The 19,565-nt window shown below is 33.8% G+C and overlaps 1 protein-coding gene across 1 annotated transcript; it reads left to right on the forward strand.

The window, feature by feature from the left end:
- Positions 1 to 3,166: 3,166 nt before the first annotated feature.
- On the forward strand, positions 3,167 to 15,718 carry LOC126721470 (uncharacterized). The gene is made up of 9 exons (XM_050424505.1): positions 3,167 to 3,492; positions 3,580 to 3,841; positions 12,626 to 12,727; positions 12,802 to 12,884; positions 12,996 to 13,112; positions 13,375 to 13,477; positions 13,558 to 14,227; positions 14,356 to 14,531; positions 15,205 to 15,718. Exons 1-9 carry the CDS (start codon positions 3,374 to 3,376, stop codon positions 15,325 to 15,327), a joined length of 1,755 nt encoding a protein of 584 aa, XP_050280462.1. The 5' UTR covers positions 3,167 to 3,373; the 3' UTR covers positions 15,328 to 15,718.
- Positions 15,719 to 19,565: the final 3,847 nt, after the last annotated feature.

A 19,565-nucleotide genomic window follows, 5' to 3' on the forward strand; every position in this document is an offset into this window, starting at 1 on the left:
CCCTAGTTTCGTGTTTGTTGAAAAGGTGAGTTGAAAGAAGTTTCCTCAAAATGTCCACAAGTTTGCTTCTGTCCTCTTCCTTGGAAAGTAGGTCCTTAATTGACCATCCTAGGGGCACAATGCCAATTCAATTATCATTCCATAATATATATATATATATATATATATAACCGAAATCTCTAACACTCTCATAATTTTCCATGTCAGCACAATATTTAAATAAAATTATCATTTTATTTAAATAAAATTATTTTTGTCTAATCCAAATTTAACAAGGAGTGAAGCTCTTTCTCTTTAACAAGTCCAATTTAAACTCAAACTCATCATTATCATTTTTTTTTAAACAAAATTATTATTGTTTAATCTAAACTTAACAAGGAGTGAAACTCTATCTCTCTAACAAGTCCAACTTAAACTCAAACTAAAATATTGATAATCTATATATATATATATATATATATAAAACTAAACTTTTGGTTGACCTCTCCACAATTTTTCACATTAGCATTATTTAAATAAATAAATAAATAATTTTGATAGGACTTAAAAAAAAAAAGAAAAAAAGAAAAGAAAAAAAAAGAGACTCACGTAACAAAAAAAAAAAGAGAGAGAAGAGTGAAGGACTCTTGTTAGGAGTCTCTTTTCCCTCCTCAAAACCTTAGCAATTACCACCTCAAAACCCTAAACTTAACTTCACTTTAGGATTAAAAAAAAAAAAAAAAAAAAAAAAAAGAGAGGCAAGTAATCTGATTCAACTTTCTTCTTTGATTAATGAATTTTATGTCGAATTTTTTTTTATATCATTATTATTAATAAAATTTCAATTCAACATTTGTGGATATTTTTTTATATTGTTATTAATGAATTTTATATTTTATGTCGAATTTTTTATTTGCTTTCATATGTGCCTAAGATTTTTTTTCTATCTAATTCTTTTGTTATGTTTAGAATTGATTTTCTTTAGTATTTGGGTGAATCTCCATATTTACATCGACATTGTTTTCGTGGGTTTGGTTTTTGGGTTGAAATTTCTACTATTTTTTTTTTAAAATTTTTTTCATTGTACATGGCAAGTAAAACATCTCTATTTTTGTTGGAGAAAAATCTAAACTGCAACCTATGTCTTCCAACCTAAGGAACGATAAATTTTTATTTGGTATGTTATATATGAATTTGTTGAATTTGGTTTGGTTTTGAAGTAAAATTTGGAGATTCTATAAATTTTGAAGTTTTAAGTCTTGGGGTTTTTGGTATTTATGTCTTAGTAGGTTCATCTTAATTCTTCACCTTAAATGCTTTTAATTTAGATTCATGTGATTTTTTTTTTGTTTTCCTATTAAAAGCTATGATTCTTGATTGATTAATTATTTGTTTGGATCAATTTCGATTAATTATTTGTTTGGATTCAACATAAAAGGTAATGGAATTAGGTATTATTATTTTGATATTGTTCCATGTTTTGAATTGTCTATATTGTTATTATTACGATAAAGTCATATTGCTACTCAAATTTGAAACTTGGTGTGTTTTCCTCGTATCATGGTCTTTATTTATATATTTGTAGTTTATATTAGTTTTGATTGTGTGTGTATATATAACTATTGGGAGTTTTGTTTTATTAATTTAAGAATTGTAAATTACTTTGTGGGTTTTGGTAACTATGCACTTCTAAACTATGGAAAAATATAGAAGTTAAATATTTCCTTATTTGAAAAAAAGAAAAAAAGAAAAAAACTAACTAGCAAAATGTCTATTTACTCATTGTTGGATTTCTTTTTTTCAAAGTCAATAGTTTTTCCATACATCGCACGAGTTAGCAACTAATTTACCAAATACTTGAATCACAAAAATATGAAGAGAAATATATGTTGAATACTTATTTAGGCTATTCCCTTCCCTTTATTTTATATTTTTAAAAATATTTTTGATATTTTGATAATTGAGAGTTTTATCAATTGGTAAAGTTTTTTGTTATCAAATAAAAAGTTTATGATTTAATAGTTCAAATCCCACTTACACCAAAACCGATTGATATCTTAGACCTAATAATAAAAAAGAATCATCATAAAGCGGAAGCACAAGTTGAAATTAAATGTTTAAGTGAGGTGCTCCTCAAAAAAAAAAAAAAAAAAAAAAGTTTTAAGTGAGGCTTATAGTTTTCAGTATTTAGGCTGTGTTTGGTTCATTTAAAATATTTTCCGGAAATGCTATTTTTGGGAAAGGATAATATTTTCAAGTGTTTGGTTGTATTCCAAAAAATGCTTTGAAAAATATTTTCTAGTATTTGGTTGTTTTGTTGAAAATGCTCTAGAAAACCCATTTTTATCATGTTTCTCACATTTTCTTAAGATCCAAACAAATATTATTGCATGAATCAAAATATATAAACAACACAAGAAACAAAAATCAAAACAAAAACATCATTTATTCACAAACTCAGTGAGAGGGGGAAGAAAGAGCGAGAGATTGAGGGAAAGAGAGAATCAGAGTGGATGGAGGCGACGGTGGTCAGATCGAGTGGGTTTGGGGGTGGAGTGGAGTGGGCTGGTGGTCGGTGGCGGCCAGATTGGCGATCGGTGGTGGCGGCCAGTGCGTTGGAGAGCTTGGTGGAGCACGACCTGCGGTCGGTTGTCAAGATCGGAGCTCGTCGGTGCATGGCTGGTGATCGGAGAGGTGGATCGGTGATGAGGGAGGGGTGGGCTGAGATTTGGGTGGATCGGTGTTTGTGAGTCTTGGGTGTTTGGCTGGCGCGTGATCTGGGCAGTGGGCCGGCGTGATCGGAGCTTGGCTGGGCTGGTCGGAGCTTGGCTGAGGTGAGGCGTGATCTGGATTTTGTGGGTGTATTCGTGCTCGAGCTCTCTCTCTCTGTGTTTGCGCGTCTCTAGAAATGGTTTAAAGTGAAAATAATGACAGAAAATATTTTTCGCCCCATTTCTCTTGTTTTACAGTCAACATTGAAAATATTTTCAGTTTGACCTAATTTTCAGTAACAACCAAACACTTGCGGAAAAACATTTTCGAGAGTGTTTTGAAGCCAAAACAAACGCACCCGAAATTCAGAAAACTATTGTGTGGAATTCCTTACCCAATGGGCACATTATTTACACCTGTCGTTGAACACGTGGCTGCACGTCAAGGGGTAAACAGGAAAACAACTTGAGGTTGCAGGATTTTCCTTTCCCTCTTTTTTCATCCCGCTCAGACAAATTTTTGTAATTGGCTCTTTTCTTTTTCAAAGTTCGCTCCATTTGTTTTTGTTCCAAGAAATCAAAAATGAAACAGAAGATCGTGGAGCTCAAAACCAAAAACCGAAAAACCAGAACGCACACAGTCACAGTCACAGTCACAGTCAGAGACTCACAGAGATAGATAGATGGTCGGTGGCACGAGCATTGGCAAAACCATTTGCTCCATCTGCTACGAAGATCTCAAACCTCTCGTTGAAGATCTCCAAGCCATTTCCATCTGCGGCCATGTCTTCCACGAGCTATGGTCAGTCTCTCTCTCTCTCTCTCTCTGTAAATTGAAAATCGAAAATTCAGAGTGTGTGAAATTGATGCTTTTGTTTTGAAACCCTAGTTTACAACAGTGGTTCGAGTATTGTTCGAGCGCGAAGAAATGCAGTTGCCCCGTGTGCAAGCAAAGCTGTTCCGCGAGCAATGTCAATCGCCTCTACTTCCAGTCGGTTGGGGATTCCAACGATCTGATCCTCTCTCAGAATGTGGAAGACGAAGATCCCCGTGAATTGCGTGGTCAAGTTCAGAGATTGGAGGTCAAGGTCAAGGGGCTTAGCTCGCTTTTAGAGCGCCAGGGAAAGGAGCTCAAAGATGTCAATGACCAGGTAAATTCAATTGCTTTTTGGATAATTAAAATATTGGTGTCATTTCTGGTATTGAAGAAATTAGGGTTGGCATTTCATTATTATTATTATTATTATTTTTTATTGATTTTGTTTGGCTTTGATTAGTATTTGGCTTGGCTTGATTGGAATTTTTCATTTCTTAGGACTTCGAACTTTGAAGGATAGATATAACTTATAAGATACTACTATGTGTGAATTTTTTCTGGTAGGTGATTTCTCAGTGCTTTGGTTGGTTGCCGAGAAATCTAGGAAGCATGGACATGGACACGGGCGCAACATGGTTACATGAGTAATTTCTGAAAGAATATAACATGAAACGATAGGTATAACACGGGTACAACACTGGTATGACACCCTAAATGAAGTGTCCGTGCTTCCTAGTGAGAAACATAGGGGCTTGAAGTAGATCAAATATAAAATTTTGTATACTTAGTTCAATTGAGGTCAGTTTTATCGAATTATTATTATTAATTTTCTAGAGATGGCAATAAGGATAGCATAAAACTAAAAAAAAAAAACTGTTTTCTATTCCCCTTAGGCTTCCCTTATTATCTAAAGGAGGATTTATGAATCTGAACTGCTTGGTTGAAAAGTTTAAAATGGAGGAGCAGAGTGAGTTATAACTTATTTGATATTTTCTAATCTGTAAGAAAACCCACTTGAAGTGTGCCTATTATGAAGTATATAGCTTGATTGAGCTGGGTTTTTCATTATTAGGACACTGGATGAAGGGATATAATTCATTCTTTTGGTTTCAAGAAATTACATAGGACAAATTTGGGAAATTTGATTATGTGTGCTTGTGGTGGGTTTAGGGTTAGGAGAATTTGTGGATCTAGGGTTTAAATTGTTGAAAAAAGGGTGAGGTTGTGTTAGCAATTAAAAGTTAGTCTGATGACTATTAGATAGGAATATGTATTTGGGGTTTTAGGGTTTTGACTTTTGATAGGTAAAAGAAAGAGCTTGATTTAGGATTCTAAAGAGTAAAAGAGAGAATTTCATGGTGTATATGAACCTTAGGAACAGTATCCTGAACAGTACCACAAGAAAGAAGTGAAGAAAAGAGGAGAAAAGGAGAAAAGAACACATGAAGGCCAACGCACTTCCAACAAGCTTCAGTGCTCAAAACACTCAATGTTTTTATTAATAAAATTTTGTTTATCCCCTCAGTACATTGAGTACAAATATATATAAGGACTCATTAATAGTAAACTAAAGACCTAATTAGAAACTACTTTGGACTTAAAGAAAATAAAATGTAAGATACTTGGAATCTCTTAGAAAATTTTAAACTCAACTAAACTACTAAAATACCCTTAATTTGTTGGGATGGAAAGTAAAATTTTGCCCTAGAATTCAAAATTGAGACTTTTAAAATAAAAGGCAAAATTGAAAATTGTTTTAACATAAGACACATAACTATTAACTAGACTCTTAAAACCACAAGACTTTTACTTCAATTGGATTTGACATGTCCCATGCAAAAAATAATGAATAGGGGAGTTTACAAGTAGTAACAAAAACTTCTATGTCTGTGTCATTCTCTCTTGGTTGGAAAAAAGTCAGTCTTGAGTTTTAAAGTGTTGACATACAAGAACTTTTGAACATGAAATATGCAACAGCTCTTCAGTCAACTTTGGAGGTATTAAGGAGAGAAACTTTTTCTTTCCCGCCATATCATTACATTCATTTGAAAAAATAAAATCAATAATTGGAGGTCTATCAACTTGCAATCGTTCTTGAGTTGATCTATTGTAGCAACATGAATATCTTTCTTGGTTTTTACTTTTCAGTGAGCAAATTATGCTCACCTTGCCCCTTTATGATCTACATTGTCATTGCAGTGCATTACTTTATCTATTCTTGTAGTTGGACTTGTGAATAATAAGGCTGATTTCTCTCCTTAATGCCACCTTAAGACATTAAATTTGAACCAATGCACAATTGAAGTTGTTGTTTAAGTAAATTTGTAGAGCTGTATTCATCAGATTTTGAAAGGGTAACAAGTGAAATTTTTGCCAAGAATGTGGATAAACTTGGGTCTAAATCAGAATATATAAGTTCTTGATTGGTTGTTATAGCAGTATATTTCTCCAAGATTGCAATTGCCTGTTTATCCAATGTTTCTCGCATAGTAGAAAAATCTTCTAGCTTTGCTTCTATGGAACACACCATTCCATTCAATTATTGTAATTTTTTCTTGATTTCTACAAAATCTTGAGAAAAAAGTTATAAAGGAGAATTTAAGCCCAACAAAGAAAAAAATCCCATTAGTCTAATGTATTTTATTTCTGTATGTTATATTTAAACATTTTAAAGGGTTACTAGCATGTGAGTGACTTTTAATGAAGTTGTATGGCTAAGATTTAATTGTTATGTGTAAGATGAAGGGTCAGGATTTTAGGGTTTCTAAAGCCTACTATAAATACTCTTTTGAGTCATTGTAGGCAGTCTTTTCTTATCCATTTCATAAAATTCTAAATATTTATATTTCCTGAGTTCTTTGAGCATAGAAATTGATATTTGATTGTTAAAACTTCAATCTTTTTTTTTTTTTTTTTGTCTGAATCTAGACCCTTCTCCTACACTAGATCTAAGTTCTTACTGCATCAAGTGGTATCAGAGTGAGAGATCCTAGATCTAAGCCTCAAAATTCAGATTTGAGTCAAAGGTTGCAATGTTAAGCTATAATTGATCATGGTAGAGGTTGTTGGGGGTAGAGGAAATCAAGACCAACATATAGAGATGGTTGAGATTAGGTGTGTGATTGAAAATTTATTGGTACAAATTCTTCAACAATGGGAACTAGTGAGAACCTGCATGGAGATTCCAAAAGGCGACCATGAATCATGGGACATACCAGATAGTTGTATTGAGGATGAGAATGATGATATAGAAGAAAAATTCCTTTCGTGATGCTGGACACGTAGAACATGCAGCACGAGGCGGATTGAAGGAATTGAAAGATGAAACTTTTGAAAGAATTTGTGTCATAAAATTGGATTCTCCACCAATTTATGAAGGTTATCTTGAAGAGCATAGTCTAGGAAACAAATTTGGGCTTTATGAAGACAAAGTCATATACATCAAGATGAGCCCATAACCCTCACTATGGATGAGACTTTCTCTCTTCAAGTAGAAGAGACCGTTGGTTTTGTCTAAAATCATTCAATAGTAGAAAGTTTCCTCTTGATGAATGGAGTTTTAATCTCCCAGAACTTGAACATGTTCAACATGATGGTTTTACCGAGGTTGATGAATTTTTCTCAAATTTCTTTTTGATAATTCGATAATTTATTTTTTTAGATAAAAGAAAATAGGATAATTCGATAGTTTTTGAATCTTGGACGTTTTTGTTGGAAACACTAAGAAGTCCTAGTTGAGCTACAAGACTCTTGTCAGTTTTTTCTCAAATTTTCTAGGTAAAGTTAATCTTACATTGGAAATATTAATAGAGAACTTTATTGATTATTTTTGGGGAGATTTTGTTGAATGAGAATTATAGAGGTAAACAAGAGGTATGTAGGAGTGATGTTAGGTAAACTTTGTGGAAGAGGCAATTTGACATTTGCAAATCTATGCATGGATTCCTCTTTTTTTTTTTTTTTTTTTTTTGTGTGTGTATCACAACATGGCTAAAAAGGTCAAGAGTCCGAATTTGTTCAACAAGATATATTAAGAGTGAGAAAAGATTAATAAGAAGCATATTGATTCAACTTGTCTTGCAGAGGAGAATAGGATGGAAAGGATTCGTTTGACATCAAAGAGATCCAGGTAGGGATGGTTTGAACTCAAGGATGAGTTCTTCTCCAACTTGGAGAGAATTGATGCAAGAGAATTTAAGCCGAACAAAGAAAAAAGGGCCATTACTCCATTGTATTTTATTTCTCTATGTTATGTTATGTTATTATTATTATTATTATTATTATTTTGATAGTTAATTATAATTTTATTGAAATGAGACTACTTTGTGGAGAAAGACGAAGTAGCCTAAAGAATTACAATTGATAAAATATCTACATATGAATTGAGTCTATGAAGGATTGAATAAAGTTATTATTTGTGAGACTCAATAAAAGAGACCACACATAAAGAGAACTAATGAAGTATGCTTGCAATTGAGTTGAAAAACACTCCATTTCCTCAAAAGTACGTCGTTTTTTCCCTCCATAAAGTCTGCATTGAACATAAAGGAACAAGATTCCAAATATTAAGTTCCCTACGCTACCACTCACATAATAAATCAAGAACCTTCTTCAGTAATACCCACCAAATCCCAAACATCCTAAATGCAAAACTCCACAACTCTAAAGATACACTACAAAGAATCAAAAGGTGGTCCATAGTCTTTATACTACTATGGCACATACAACACCAACTCACCATTTAAATAACCCCTGTTGATAAGGTTCTCACAAGTAAAGATTTTTTCCCTGAGCCAATGTCCACACAAAAAAGTAAACTCTTCAAGGAGACTTGACACTCCATATGGCTTTTCAAGAGAAAGGCATAGGGGTTGAGCCTCGTAATGTCTCAGAAAAAGAATGCATGGTGAAATCCCTATTACTCTTTAGCTTCCATCTCATCCTATCATTCCCCTCATCAATGGGAATATAAGATTCTAACAGATGGCAAAATGAAGCCACCCTATCAATCTTCCAATCATTAAAATTTCTCATGAATTCCACACGCCAACTCCTCCTCCCCCTCCTACCTATCCAATAATAATTCTATAGAAGCATTCTTATTCACAACAATTTCAAACAGTATTGGTAGCATCAACTTTAAAGGTTGATCCCAACACCAACAATCATGCCATAATTGAATTTGACTACCCGAGCCCACATCAAACTAAATGCACTATAAAAAATGATTTCCCCTCATTCTAATACTCTTCCATAACCCACAACCATGACTGCCTTGAACAGGTCTCGAGTACCATCCACCCCACTCCTTCCCATACTTCATAGTAACTACCTTGTCTCCACAATTTGTTTTCCTTTAACCCAAACCTCTATAATCACTTTCCCAACAAAGACTGATTGAAAGTAGTAAGTTTCCGAATCCCCAACCCTCCACTAGCCAAAGGTGTGCACACCTTATCCCATCCAACCAAGTGGTATTTGAACTCCTCTCCTAAACCACCCCACAAATTTTTATTTTATTTTTATTTATTTATTTTTTTTGTAACCTCTCTATTCTATTTGCCACACTAGTGGGAATGATGAATAAAGATAAATAATATGCAGGCAAGCTCGAAAATGTGCTCTTTAATAACGTCAACTTTCCCCTTTAGATAAATACATCATCTTCCAACTAGTTTGACGATGTTCAAATTTCTCCAAATTCCAAACTGTCATCAAAGCACCTAATAAGTCAGTGGGTCTTGCCTGGCTCTGTGGCGGAAGTATTATTTTGTTGGAGTCATTGGCTTGGGAAAAGTAATTTAGATATTTGGAATTTAATTCCAAGTTGTTTGATGTGGACTATTTGGACAGAATGGATTCGTCGTTCCTTTGAAGATTTTGAGAAGTCTTTGGTTGAGTTAAAAGGCTTGTGTCAACGTAGCCTTTTTGATCCGTCTCAGTGCTGGGGTTTTACAAATTGTTCTTCTCCTTTACAATTTTTCTCTTCTCTTAGTTTAGTCTCCTGATTGTTTCTCTATTTGTTTTCTGTTTTGTGCTTTGCTGTTGTTCATCTTCATGAACTGTAATGCCCCAAATCCATACCAAGGATTTAGATACATAACTTGCCATATATATAAAAAATTAAAATAATAGAACAGAGCGTAATTAAATATCCATAAATAAGAATCAAACCGTTAAGTCTTTCTTATTAAATCTATCAAAACTAAAACTTTAACAATAAAGTCTCCAAATACAATCACAAATAGTTTTATGAATACTAAGCTCACTATTCTAAAAAAACATAATAATATAGTCTATTAACTAACATAGCTCCAAATGAAGTCTTTAATCTATGGATCCAATGATCATCCACCAAAAGAGATTCCACTATTCTAATCTGAAAGGGTGGAGAAAGAGAGGGAAGGGGGTGGGGGGGGCGGGGGTGAGCTAGAAGCTCAATAAGAGACTATATAACATGAGAATGTCTCTCAAACATAATAATAGTATCATTGAAAACATATAATCTCTACAAAACATTTACACATAGTTTTAACAATAATATAATATATTCTGTAAAACTGTTAGAAATGAAATATTTAACTATAACACTGAAATCAATAAATAAAATAGTAACCATTTTAGTTGGCCAAAATACGCTAAATAGTTAGAAACAATATAATATAGAAATAAACAACACTTAACCTTCTGTTGGCAAATATTGCAGACTGTATAGCTGACCATTTGAAAACGATTTCTCTATCTTTAACAATATTTATAAATTGTTCACTATATAAATCATAAAATATATACTTATAGAAAGAACTTTTACATAAAAGGTTCACTGTTTTGCAAAGCTTCTTTTAAAAGTTTACATATATACAATACAATATCTCGAGAGGAATCATGTTCTAAAAAGTCTACTTACCTCAAATCACCAAAACACGTTTGGCCTTAACTATCCAGAGCAATGTCACTAGAACCTAATACAGAAATAAGTAACTTATTAAGTGCTACAAATTCCACTACTAATTAAAAATCCTCTTACTAAAATATAATAATAAACCATCCATCATGAATATCAAAAACTGAATTTGGGTAAAATGAATTTCTCATTAAATAAAATCTGGTGACTTTGTTTATATACACGGTGAAGCTTCAGCCCAAAACAGAGCAACTAACTAACTGCCTAAACTAACAAAACAGAAAAGCTAACAAACTACAACTTGTGTGGTATGTGTAGATACTAAACAGATATTTACAGGATAACCAAAAGCTACAAGTCGTTTTATACAAGTATGACTACGTTACTGTACAAGAATAACTAAGCTACTGTTGTTTCTGCAGCTTTCTTTTCTTTCGTGTGGCATTTTCTGCAGCTGGCATCTTCTTCAATTACTTCTTGCTTTGCCTGTTCTACATTTAGTTTCTGTTTGTCTTCAATCTTCATTTGTTTTACTTGCTCTGCATCTGACTTGTGTTTGCTATGACCTTGATAACGAAGCTCTTGCATTAGCGGTATAAAGGTTCTGTATGACTTTGTATCAAACCTAACATTCTTATGTATAAACCATTAGTTGTACTTTGTAATATTCAATCAGACCTACCCTTAGTACATGCTAAACATGCATATAGAAACCCAAGAAAAGTTGTGATGATAGCCGAAATAGTAATGTATCATTCGGTTTAAATCTATTGGACATGAACCTATTATGATCTTCTCCTATCAATCATCCATCTTAGTAAAGTATCTTATCCAGTAATATTAACACATGCTATAACAGATTGAATCAATTTCAATGAATAGCAAAAATACAGCCGTCGCACTCAGGAAAAATAAGAAGATTTCCTTTCACATGGTTGATTTAATAGGATCCAGTAATTATATATAACAGCAGGGACACGTTAGGGTTTAACTACAAGTACTAAAACAACCTTAGTTAAGCTTCTCTAATGTCTAATTTTTCCCTCTAAAATAACACTCCAATTCAGTCTAGGAAGACCAATCCCACTCCAATTAGTACTCCTTAAATAAAATCAGCCAAGTAGTTACGTATACCGACTACACTAACCTAATAAAACAAACTTGTGAATTCACTTTAGATTTGCAGGAACTTAAAAACAAGGCGTGAGATTTCCCTTCAACTATTACTTTAATTTTTTTTAACATCAAATAACTATATATATATATATAAAACGAAATGCTATTCTTTGAATGGGTATTACATGAACACATTGTATGTTTCTTTTTTTTTTGACATCATCAATAATAGTACTCATATTACCTATCAAAAAAAGGGTTTTGATGGTTAAAAGAAAAGGTTTAATTTGGAGTTGTGAGGAAGAAAAGAAAAAATAGCATTTTATGATGAGCAACACCTGTGAACAACACCACAAGAAAGAAGAGAGGAAAAGAGAGAAGAGAAGGGAGAAAAGAACACATAGAGGCCAACATGCCTCAGTGTTCAAGATACTCTGATACATTATTAAAAAACTCCATCTAACCCTTGAGTACAAATATATTATTTTACTCTATTTTATCATTCAATTTTAATTATGTTATTAAATTTTTTTATTTAGTTTACATATAATTCTTGATTAAGCCGTGCATTGCATGGGCACAATGCTAGGTTTAAGTAAAAATCCCAAATTAAAAATTGTTTTAACCCTATGACACGTATAACTAGACCTTTAAAACCTTATGTCAACTGGACTTCACATGTGGGTCATAAAATAAAACTTGAATAGGCAAATTTGCAAAATAGTAAAAATTAATCTTTTATGACTGACAAGAAAGGTGGAGCAGAACAGAAAAATAAATCTCTATAATTGCTAATATGAACTTATGTTGGGAAACATGGAATGAAACAACCATTAATTTATTTGCTTCAATTTTTCCAACAATGAAGCAGATAACTGGTTGGTTGAAGCCATAGTAATGTAGTCCACTGCTTTAAAACTTGTTCTCCTGCAAACATTCCTGTTCCTAACTTCAAACATGAATCAATAAGTTGTCTTGATTTCATCTCCTCAGTTTCTGAGCAACCAAATTTGGAGTTTTAAGTATATTCTTCTGACTTCAACAGTAACGGCTACTGTTTTCATGTGGTTCTTATGAGGAAACTCTTTTCTTTTCTAGCTGTGTTCTTGCAAGGAGCTGGCAAAACAGGAAGCAGCATTAAAGAATGAAGCCTTGAAACAAAGAACATCCATGCAACAGATGCTTCATATGAAATCTGAGGTGAAGCTCTCTCTTTTCTGGTTTCAATAAATTTATGAGACTTTATATTGAGGTGTTGGTCAATTCTGTCACAGGAGCTTGAAAAATCAACTTTGGAACGCTTAAGGTTGCAAGAAAAGAATATGTCCTTGGCCAAAGAGCTTGCAGCATGCAAGTTGTGAGTGCATTTGCACTATGTGCAAATAAATTTTCAATTTTTGGTTGATATATATATATATATATATATAATTTATTTGTTGTTAAAATGGTTATATGGTTCACAATCTAGGGTATCTGATCTGGATCTCGATGAGGGGGAGGTTCTAAAGCTTGCCTCCTTTGGTAATGGCGCCAACAATAAAGATACCATAGACATTCTACGGAAATCCTTGGTCATGCGTAATAGGTAGGTTATCTACTGCCATTTTGCAATTTGATTCAATGCATGGAGAGAAAATTGATCTAGTTCTTGTTGAGTGCTTATTCTCAAATACACTTTATTGATTTGACAGCCTTGTAGGTCGACAGATGATATTCATAGCCTTGTTCTTGTGTAATATTTATTTGTACAATAATAACAAAATAATTGTTTATTACCCTTAAATAATATACTTTTATCTTTCTTATGTTCTTTCTCATTTATATCTATGCTGGCCATTTTCTGATAGGAGTTACAAAGAATTGATGGCCAAGTGCAACCTCCTTGGAAGAGGAGAGGCTCGTTTTGGTAAGAAACTTGAGAAGGCTAAAGAGAAAATAAATAGATTAAAGGTGAGTCCATGATGAGATTGTAGGTGAATCTCATTTTGTTGAGTGGTTTCTAATTCAACTTTTTGTTTGTTCATTACCAGACAAGGCTACAAGAATTGGAGACTGCTCTTGAAGTAAAAGATAATGAAGTTCTAAGGTCGCTAAAAGCTTCAAAGAAAAGTAGTTCCAGAAGGGTTATTCAGAATGCTGTGAATTGTAATTCTAGTTCCAATCCTTTGCCTGCCAATAATTTTCCATCCGAAGATCAAGAGAAGCAACTTTCTGGATCCAAGCTTACTTCAGATCAGACAGGAAGCCTGACTAGTAATCCATTGTGTTCTAGGAAACTGGAAAAGTTCAGTTTCACTAACCATATGAAATCTAATAAAAAAGGTACAAGCACCATGGTTCTTGACAAAGGGAGAGATGATTACTTCTTAATAGATGAGGATTCTTCAAAATTTTCTACAGTTCCTTGTGGACTATCAAATCCTGATTCTAGATGTCAAATTGGTGAAGATGTAACTGAGCAGACCACTACTCCATTAAGGTCAGAGGAAGCTTCTGACTTGAACAAAGAAACTAAAGTTCATAGACTAGATAACTTGGTAGGGCATTTGGGTTCAAAAACGGGTATCAATAATGATGTGGGAAAGACTCATGCTACTCTGGATAAGGATGTGATATTGGTTCCTGATGATGTAACAGAGGTTGAACCCATGCTTAACATTCGGAAGGAGTCTCCATCCCCACTACCACTTTCTGAACCAGGTACTATATTGGTGCAATTTGAGTTTGGATAGAGCCAGACATCATGAAATAATTAACATTTTAGATGATTGGTAACTAGAACTATAAACTTATTATTTACTCTCTTTATGTATTACAAAATCCTTCAGGGGACATATGTTTTTCTGGTGGATTTCTTGGCCCTGATGGAACAAATAGGTATTTGGGTAAATGGTGCAAGAGAGGCCTGAGCAAGGAATCAAACACAGGTAATTTGATTGCTGTTGGAGCTGATGGTAGAGGTGGTAGAATCAAAGTTCTGAGATCCTCGAGCCAATCTTCACTGGTGGGTTCATGCATTCATTTCTTTTGTTTAATTTATTTTTGTACATTATTGAAACATCCATATCATCATCAGTTTAATGGAATCCTTGGATGTGTTTCTTTAACATTATTTTTGTAATGCTCATGGAGCCATTTATTTATGTTAATATCTGCATGGTTCACAACTTAATAAATGTTAGGCATGGGGGAGTCTTTGTTTTGGAATGTGCCTCCAATTTTTATTTTCAGAAAGGAATTTGTTTTTCTTATCTGCCAGTAATTTTTCTTTTTAAAGGCTTTATAATTGTATCATCACCAAGGTAGAGGTTAATTGAAGAGATGTGTATATGAGACGTCTGTAGACTGTAGGGTTTCTAGAAATGTGAGTGTAGGGATTCTGAGGAAGCATAGGATTAGGCTCTGTTCCATGGCTTAGGATGTTGTCAAATATGAAATTAGAGTTTCCCCATGACATAGCCACTTGGAGTAACGTATCAATTTGGGTGTCGTATATTTTTGTCCCTTTTTATTTCTCTATGATTTTAGTGGATTATGTCAGCAATGTATGAATTTAGGGGCTTTGCCAAACCAAGTAAAAAAATTTCACTCTTTGTGCATGTGTTTTGTTATTTACGTGATATCCATATTCATTTTGTTAGGTTAGCCTCAACACTTCCTATGTTCTGTTTTGGCAGGATGGTAAGGAGACTTCTGTAGGGGCAAAGAGGTTCAAATCTGGAGCCAAAACAAGTAATTCTCAGTCGTCACAAGGGTGCTTGCAAATAGAACACTTCTTCGGAAGGGTGGTCAATAATTAAGCGTTCAGAGTTTGCATATTATAGGTCTTAGTTTCTCATTAATGTCGATTTCCTGTGGCCAAGAAGAAAAAGGCAAAATTCATTTGTTAGGCTTTCCAGAAAACTAGAAGAGGGGAAAATGATGAAAAAGCAAATAGCATTTTTTTTTTTTTCTTTCTATTGAGTTTGTTTCATCCCGCTTATCAGAATGGGATCGAAAAGTGATCCATTTGTAGGGCTCACTGCCTTCCGAGATTTGATCAAGTGGCTAAGGGATATCCCTCTTCTTAGGCTGTCCTTAGATTCCGCCATGCACCTAAATCCTAGTCTTTGGACAATTAATTTTGTTAAGTTTTACTTGGATTTGGTTTATAGGATCACAATGAAATAGTCTGTTAATTGTTAAACCTTATTTTTTTCGATATAGTTAATGATTAAACTTAAATGATTATAAACTGGAACAAAAGTTATTTTATTATTATTTAAAAATTTTTTAAATGATAATCTTGAAAATGAACTTGCTGACCCAATTGGATGGACCATTTTGTTAGCGATTTTAGTTACCCATGATGAAATAAAACATTTGTGGATTTGACTAATTTATTTGAACTTTTCAATAAAAAGGTTGTCAAAGTTCGGATTTTATATGAGATTGTGAGATGTAATTAGGATTATGGATCGTAAGATTTTACATATTTTATGATATAAAGCAAAAAAAATATATTGGTAACAAATGTATGTTAAATAATCACATAAATTATAAATTTACCTATAAAGAAACAAAGATTTTTGCATCAATGTGATATAATTTGAATATCATACAACGTTACTTTTATATTAACGAAATAAATATACTTAAGTTTTCATCATAATGTATTTAAAAAGTTAAACAAATGTTTAAAATACAAACACAGAAACATTGCATGATATTGTAATCCGATCAATATATAAACACTAAGCCTAACCAAATAAACCAGTTAATTTTTTTCCTCTCTAATATACAAACAATGAAAACTAATATCTAACACAAGTAAACTTTGATACAATTAGATTTTGTGAAATATGATCAAATGATATACAAATTATTTCACCAATTAATACATGAAATAGAAGTTTTAAGATGATCAAGATTCAAATCCCTTATGTTCATAACGTAAATTAATTCTTAAAATAATCAAAGTTCAAATATAACACTCAAAATGATTATAAAATAAAACTAAATTTAGTTTTTAGTAGGATCGGTAGGATCGGTAAATAGGATCCTATGATCCTACCAAATATGCAATCAAGGTAGGATTCTATGATTAGGATTGGCGATTTTGACAACTATGCTTTCAAACCATTTTTTTGCCCAAAATGAAGCACTATTATGCTACACTAGAGTGTTAATTTTTTAAATTTCTATTAACTAACTATATAAAAAAGGCAAGAGACTAAACCCTTGTTTGGGAAGAGGGAAAAGAATGGAATGGAAAAGAATGAAAAGAATAATTTTAGAATATTTTCTCATTCCCTTGTTTGAGAGTTTTAATGGAGGGAATGTATTTTTCATTTTCTTGTTTAAGAATTTAAGTGGGAGGGGATGAAATGGGTAGTGGGGAATACTCATTCTTCTATATCCTCTCAAAATCTCAAATTTTCATTCTCCCTAAAATTGGGAGGAATTGAGGGGAATGAAATTAGATTTAATGGATTTTTTACTAAAACTCCCAAAATTCTCCTATATATTTAGCTATTTATTTTAAAATAGGGGTCTAATAGTAATATTGTTATAAAATGATTCCATTTATTTTTCTCTATGTTAATCCCAAATAAGGTTACTTACCTTCCATTCTTTTATTTTAAACAACCAAACAAGGTTACTTAATTCCATTCAATTCAATTCATTTCTTTTCCATTCCTTTCCTTTATGTAGACATTGTATTTTGTCTGTTTTCGATTTGCGTGCTAGATCCTGAAAATTCCAAAAATATTATCTTTTCTTCATGGGGCCACAAGAACATCTAGATTGACGTGGCGCAACTCATTTAGGCATCGGAGCACCTGAAGTGCCATTTTAGGCCAAATTGACCAAAATGCCCTCGGTCAACCCTGTGTTGACCAAAAAGTCAAAATTGGGTCAAAATCATTTCAAAACAACATTTTTCCTGTTTCTACACCAAACCTGAGCTACTCGGTAATTTTAATCAACTTTGACCAAGTTTGACTCGAGACTGACTCATAGGGGTACCAGAAACCCTAATTTTGATCTGACTGTCAAAATGGGTTGGGACCAACGCCATTGTGAAGATGATCAAATTCCATTTTCAACGACTACTCATGGGTCGAAATCAGAGTTAAAAAGGTTGAGATATCCAGAAAACCGTAAAAAAGGCGTCAGCACGCTTCCTGAGGCCATAACTTTTGATCCGACCGTTGGATTTTCAATTTATTTAGTGTTCTAAAAACTAGACATCTAGAGTTTTATAGGGATACCAAGATCAGCTTAATACAAGTTTGGGAAGGCCTTAAAATATGCATCCAAAATTGAACCGAGATAAGGCCAAAATTGCTGATGTCAGTAAGCTGGTTGGCGGGTGCGTCGGTAGCTGAAGGGTCACTTTTTCCTATAAAAGCCTCCAGACCCCTCATTTTGCAAAAAAACATTTTCTGGGCAGTTTTTGGGCAGATTCTCTCTCTCTTCTCTCTCTTATTTCTCTCCTAAACACATCAAAACACCTTAGATTCTCACCTTTTCTCTACAATCTGCAAGGTAGTGTTCTTGCAACTAATCTTCCTCTCCTTGGTTCCATACCTTGGATTTGAGGTTTAGGGGTGTGGATGTAGCTTTTTAGCTACAATTCACACCGTTTTCTCTTTATTGCATTTCCTTACTTCTTTCTACTTAATAAAATACTTTATTTGCTTTTCCTAGCATGTTTTAGCTTCTTAGCATGTTTTATAGCTTTCCTAGCATGTCTATTTGCCTTTTTGCCATGATTTATCGCTTTGATGTTGTTGGCTAGCCTTATTGAGCTACGATATGTCTAAATTTCATGTTTGTGCTTATATCCATATGTTTTTAGGCTTTTTTTCATGTTTGTGCTTAGATCCACATGTTTTTAGGCTCTTTTCCATGTTTGTGCTTAGATCTACATGCTTTTGTGCTCCTTTCCATGTTTATGCTTAGATCTACATGCTCATATGCTCTTTGCCATGTTTTTGCTTAGATCTACATGTTTGTGTCTAGATCTACATGTTTATGCTTAGACCTTTGTGTTTATGTGCTCCGTGCTATGCTTGTGTGCTTAGATCTATATTGGTTGCTATGCCATGTGCTACTTTAGCCCTTTTGTCTCTTGATATCTGTCTTTCTTACTTTTTGGCCCTTCTGATAGGGTGTAGATCTAGATCCTGTGGTTTAGGCCTACATTCGCACACTTAGGCCCATATTAAAGGGTTTTGATCATTTCCTTTATGCATATCCATGTTTGCTTGCTTGCTTCTATACTTTATATCCATATTAGCCTCACTAGATCTAGGCTTTGCTATGTGCTTTGTGCCCTCCATGGGTTTGTGCTTAGGTGGTTACATCTGTCCCTCTTAGGGTTTGTTCGGATGTGACCACCTGTGAGATACACCTCTGTGGTGTTGGTGTGCTTACTTTACACTTTTCTTTACTCCATGCGATGTTGATACGCTTGCCTTGCTTGCTTTGCACCATCCGTTTGGCTTTCTTTGCTTCTTTGCATCTTTGCACACTTGCCTACATGTTCATGCATGAGTCTGTGTGTCGTCCATACTTCAATCCAATGGAGCTATGGACAGTCGATCCAAAACTACATTTTTCCTCCTAGGACACCTCCTTTTGTTTGATGACATGCTTGTTTGCCTCCTTTGTATTCTTAGCATGCTTTGTTCGCTTCCGTTTGGCTTTCTTTGGTAGTATGTTCTTTGCATCCTCTCCCTATCTCCTTTGTTTGTTTCTTTTCTTGTCTACTGGCTTGTTTCTTTTGTCTTTGCATGTATACACATGGAGCGAGGATACTTGGAGCAAGGGTGCGACTTCTTAAGTGCAAGCAAAAAAAGGCAAGGATGCAAGCAAGAGGACGTAAGCCCACAAAGGGCAACGTTCAATAGATTAAGGGGCCTAGCCCCTCCAAAGCGGTCTTCTCTTTTTCCCTCTCTCTAAACCTATTCTCTAGAGCATGTATTAGGATCCCCCTCCATGTACCCCCTTTTACTTTTCCTACTCTTTGCTTAGGCCGCGTTCCCTGGGT

Source organism: Quercus robur, chromosome 4 (assembly GCF_932294415.1).
Source record: "Quercus robur chromosome 4, dhQueRobu3.1, whole genome shotgun sequence".
Taxonomy (NCBI): domain Eukaryota; kingdom Viridiplantae; phylum Streptophyta; class Magnoliopsida; order Fagales; family Fagaceae; genus Quercus; species Quercus robur.

Coding starts and splice junctions, on each gene's coding strand:
- LOC126721470 (XM_050424505.1), top strand. CDS start 3,374: ATGGTCGGTGGCACGAGCATTGGCAAAACCATTTGCTCCATCTGCTAC. Junction 12,728..12,801: donor TGCTTCATATGAAATCTGAG/GTGAAGCTCTCT, acceptor ATTCTGTCACAG/GAGCTTGAAAAATCAACTTT. Junction 14,532..15,204: donor CCTCGAGCCAATCTTCACTG/GTGGGTTCATGC, acceptor CTGTTTTGGCAG/GATGGTAAGGAGACTTCTGT.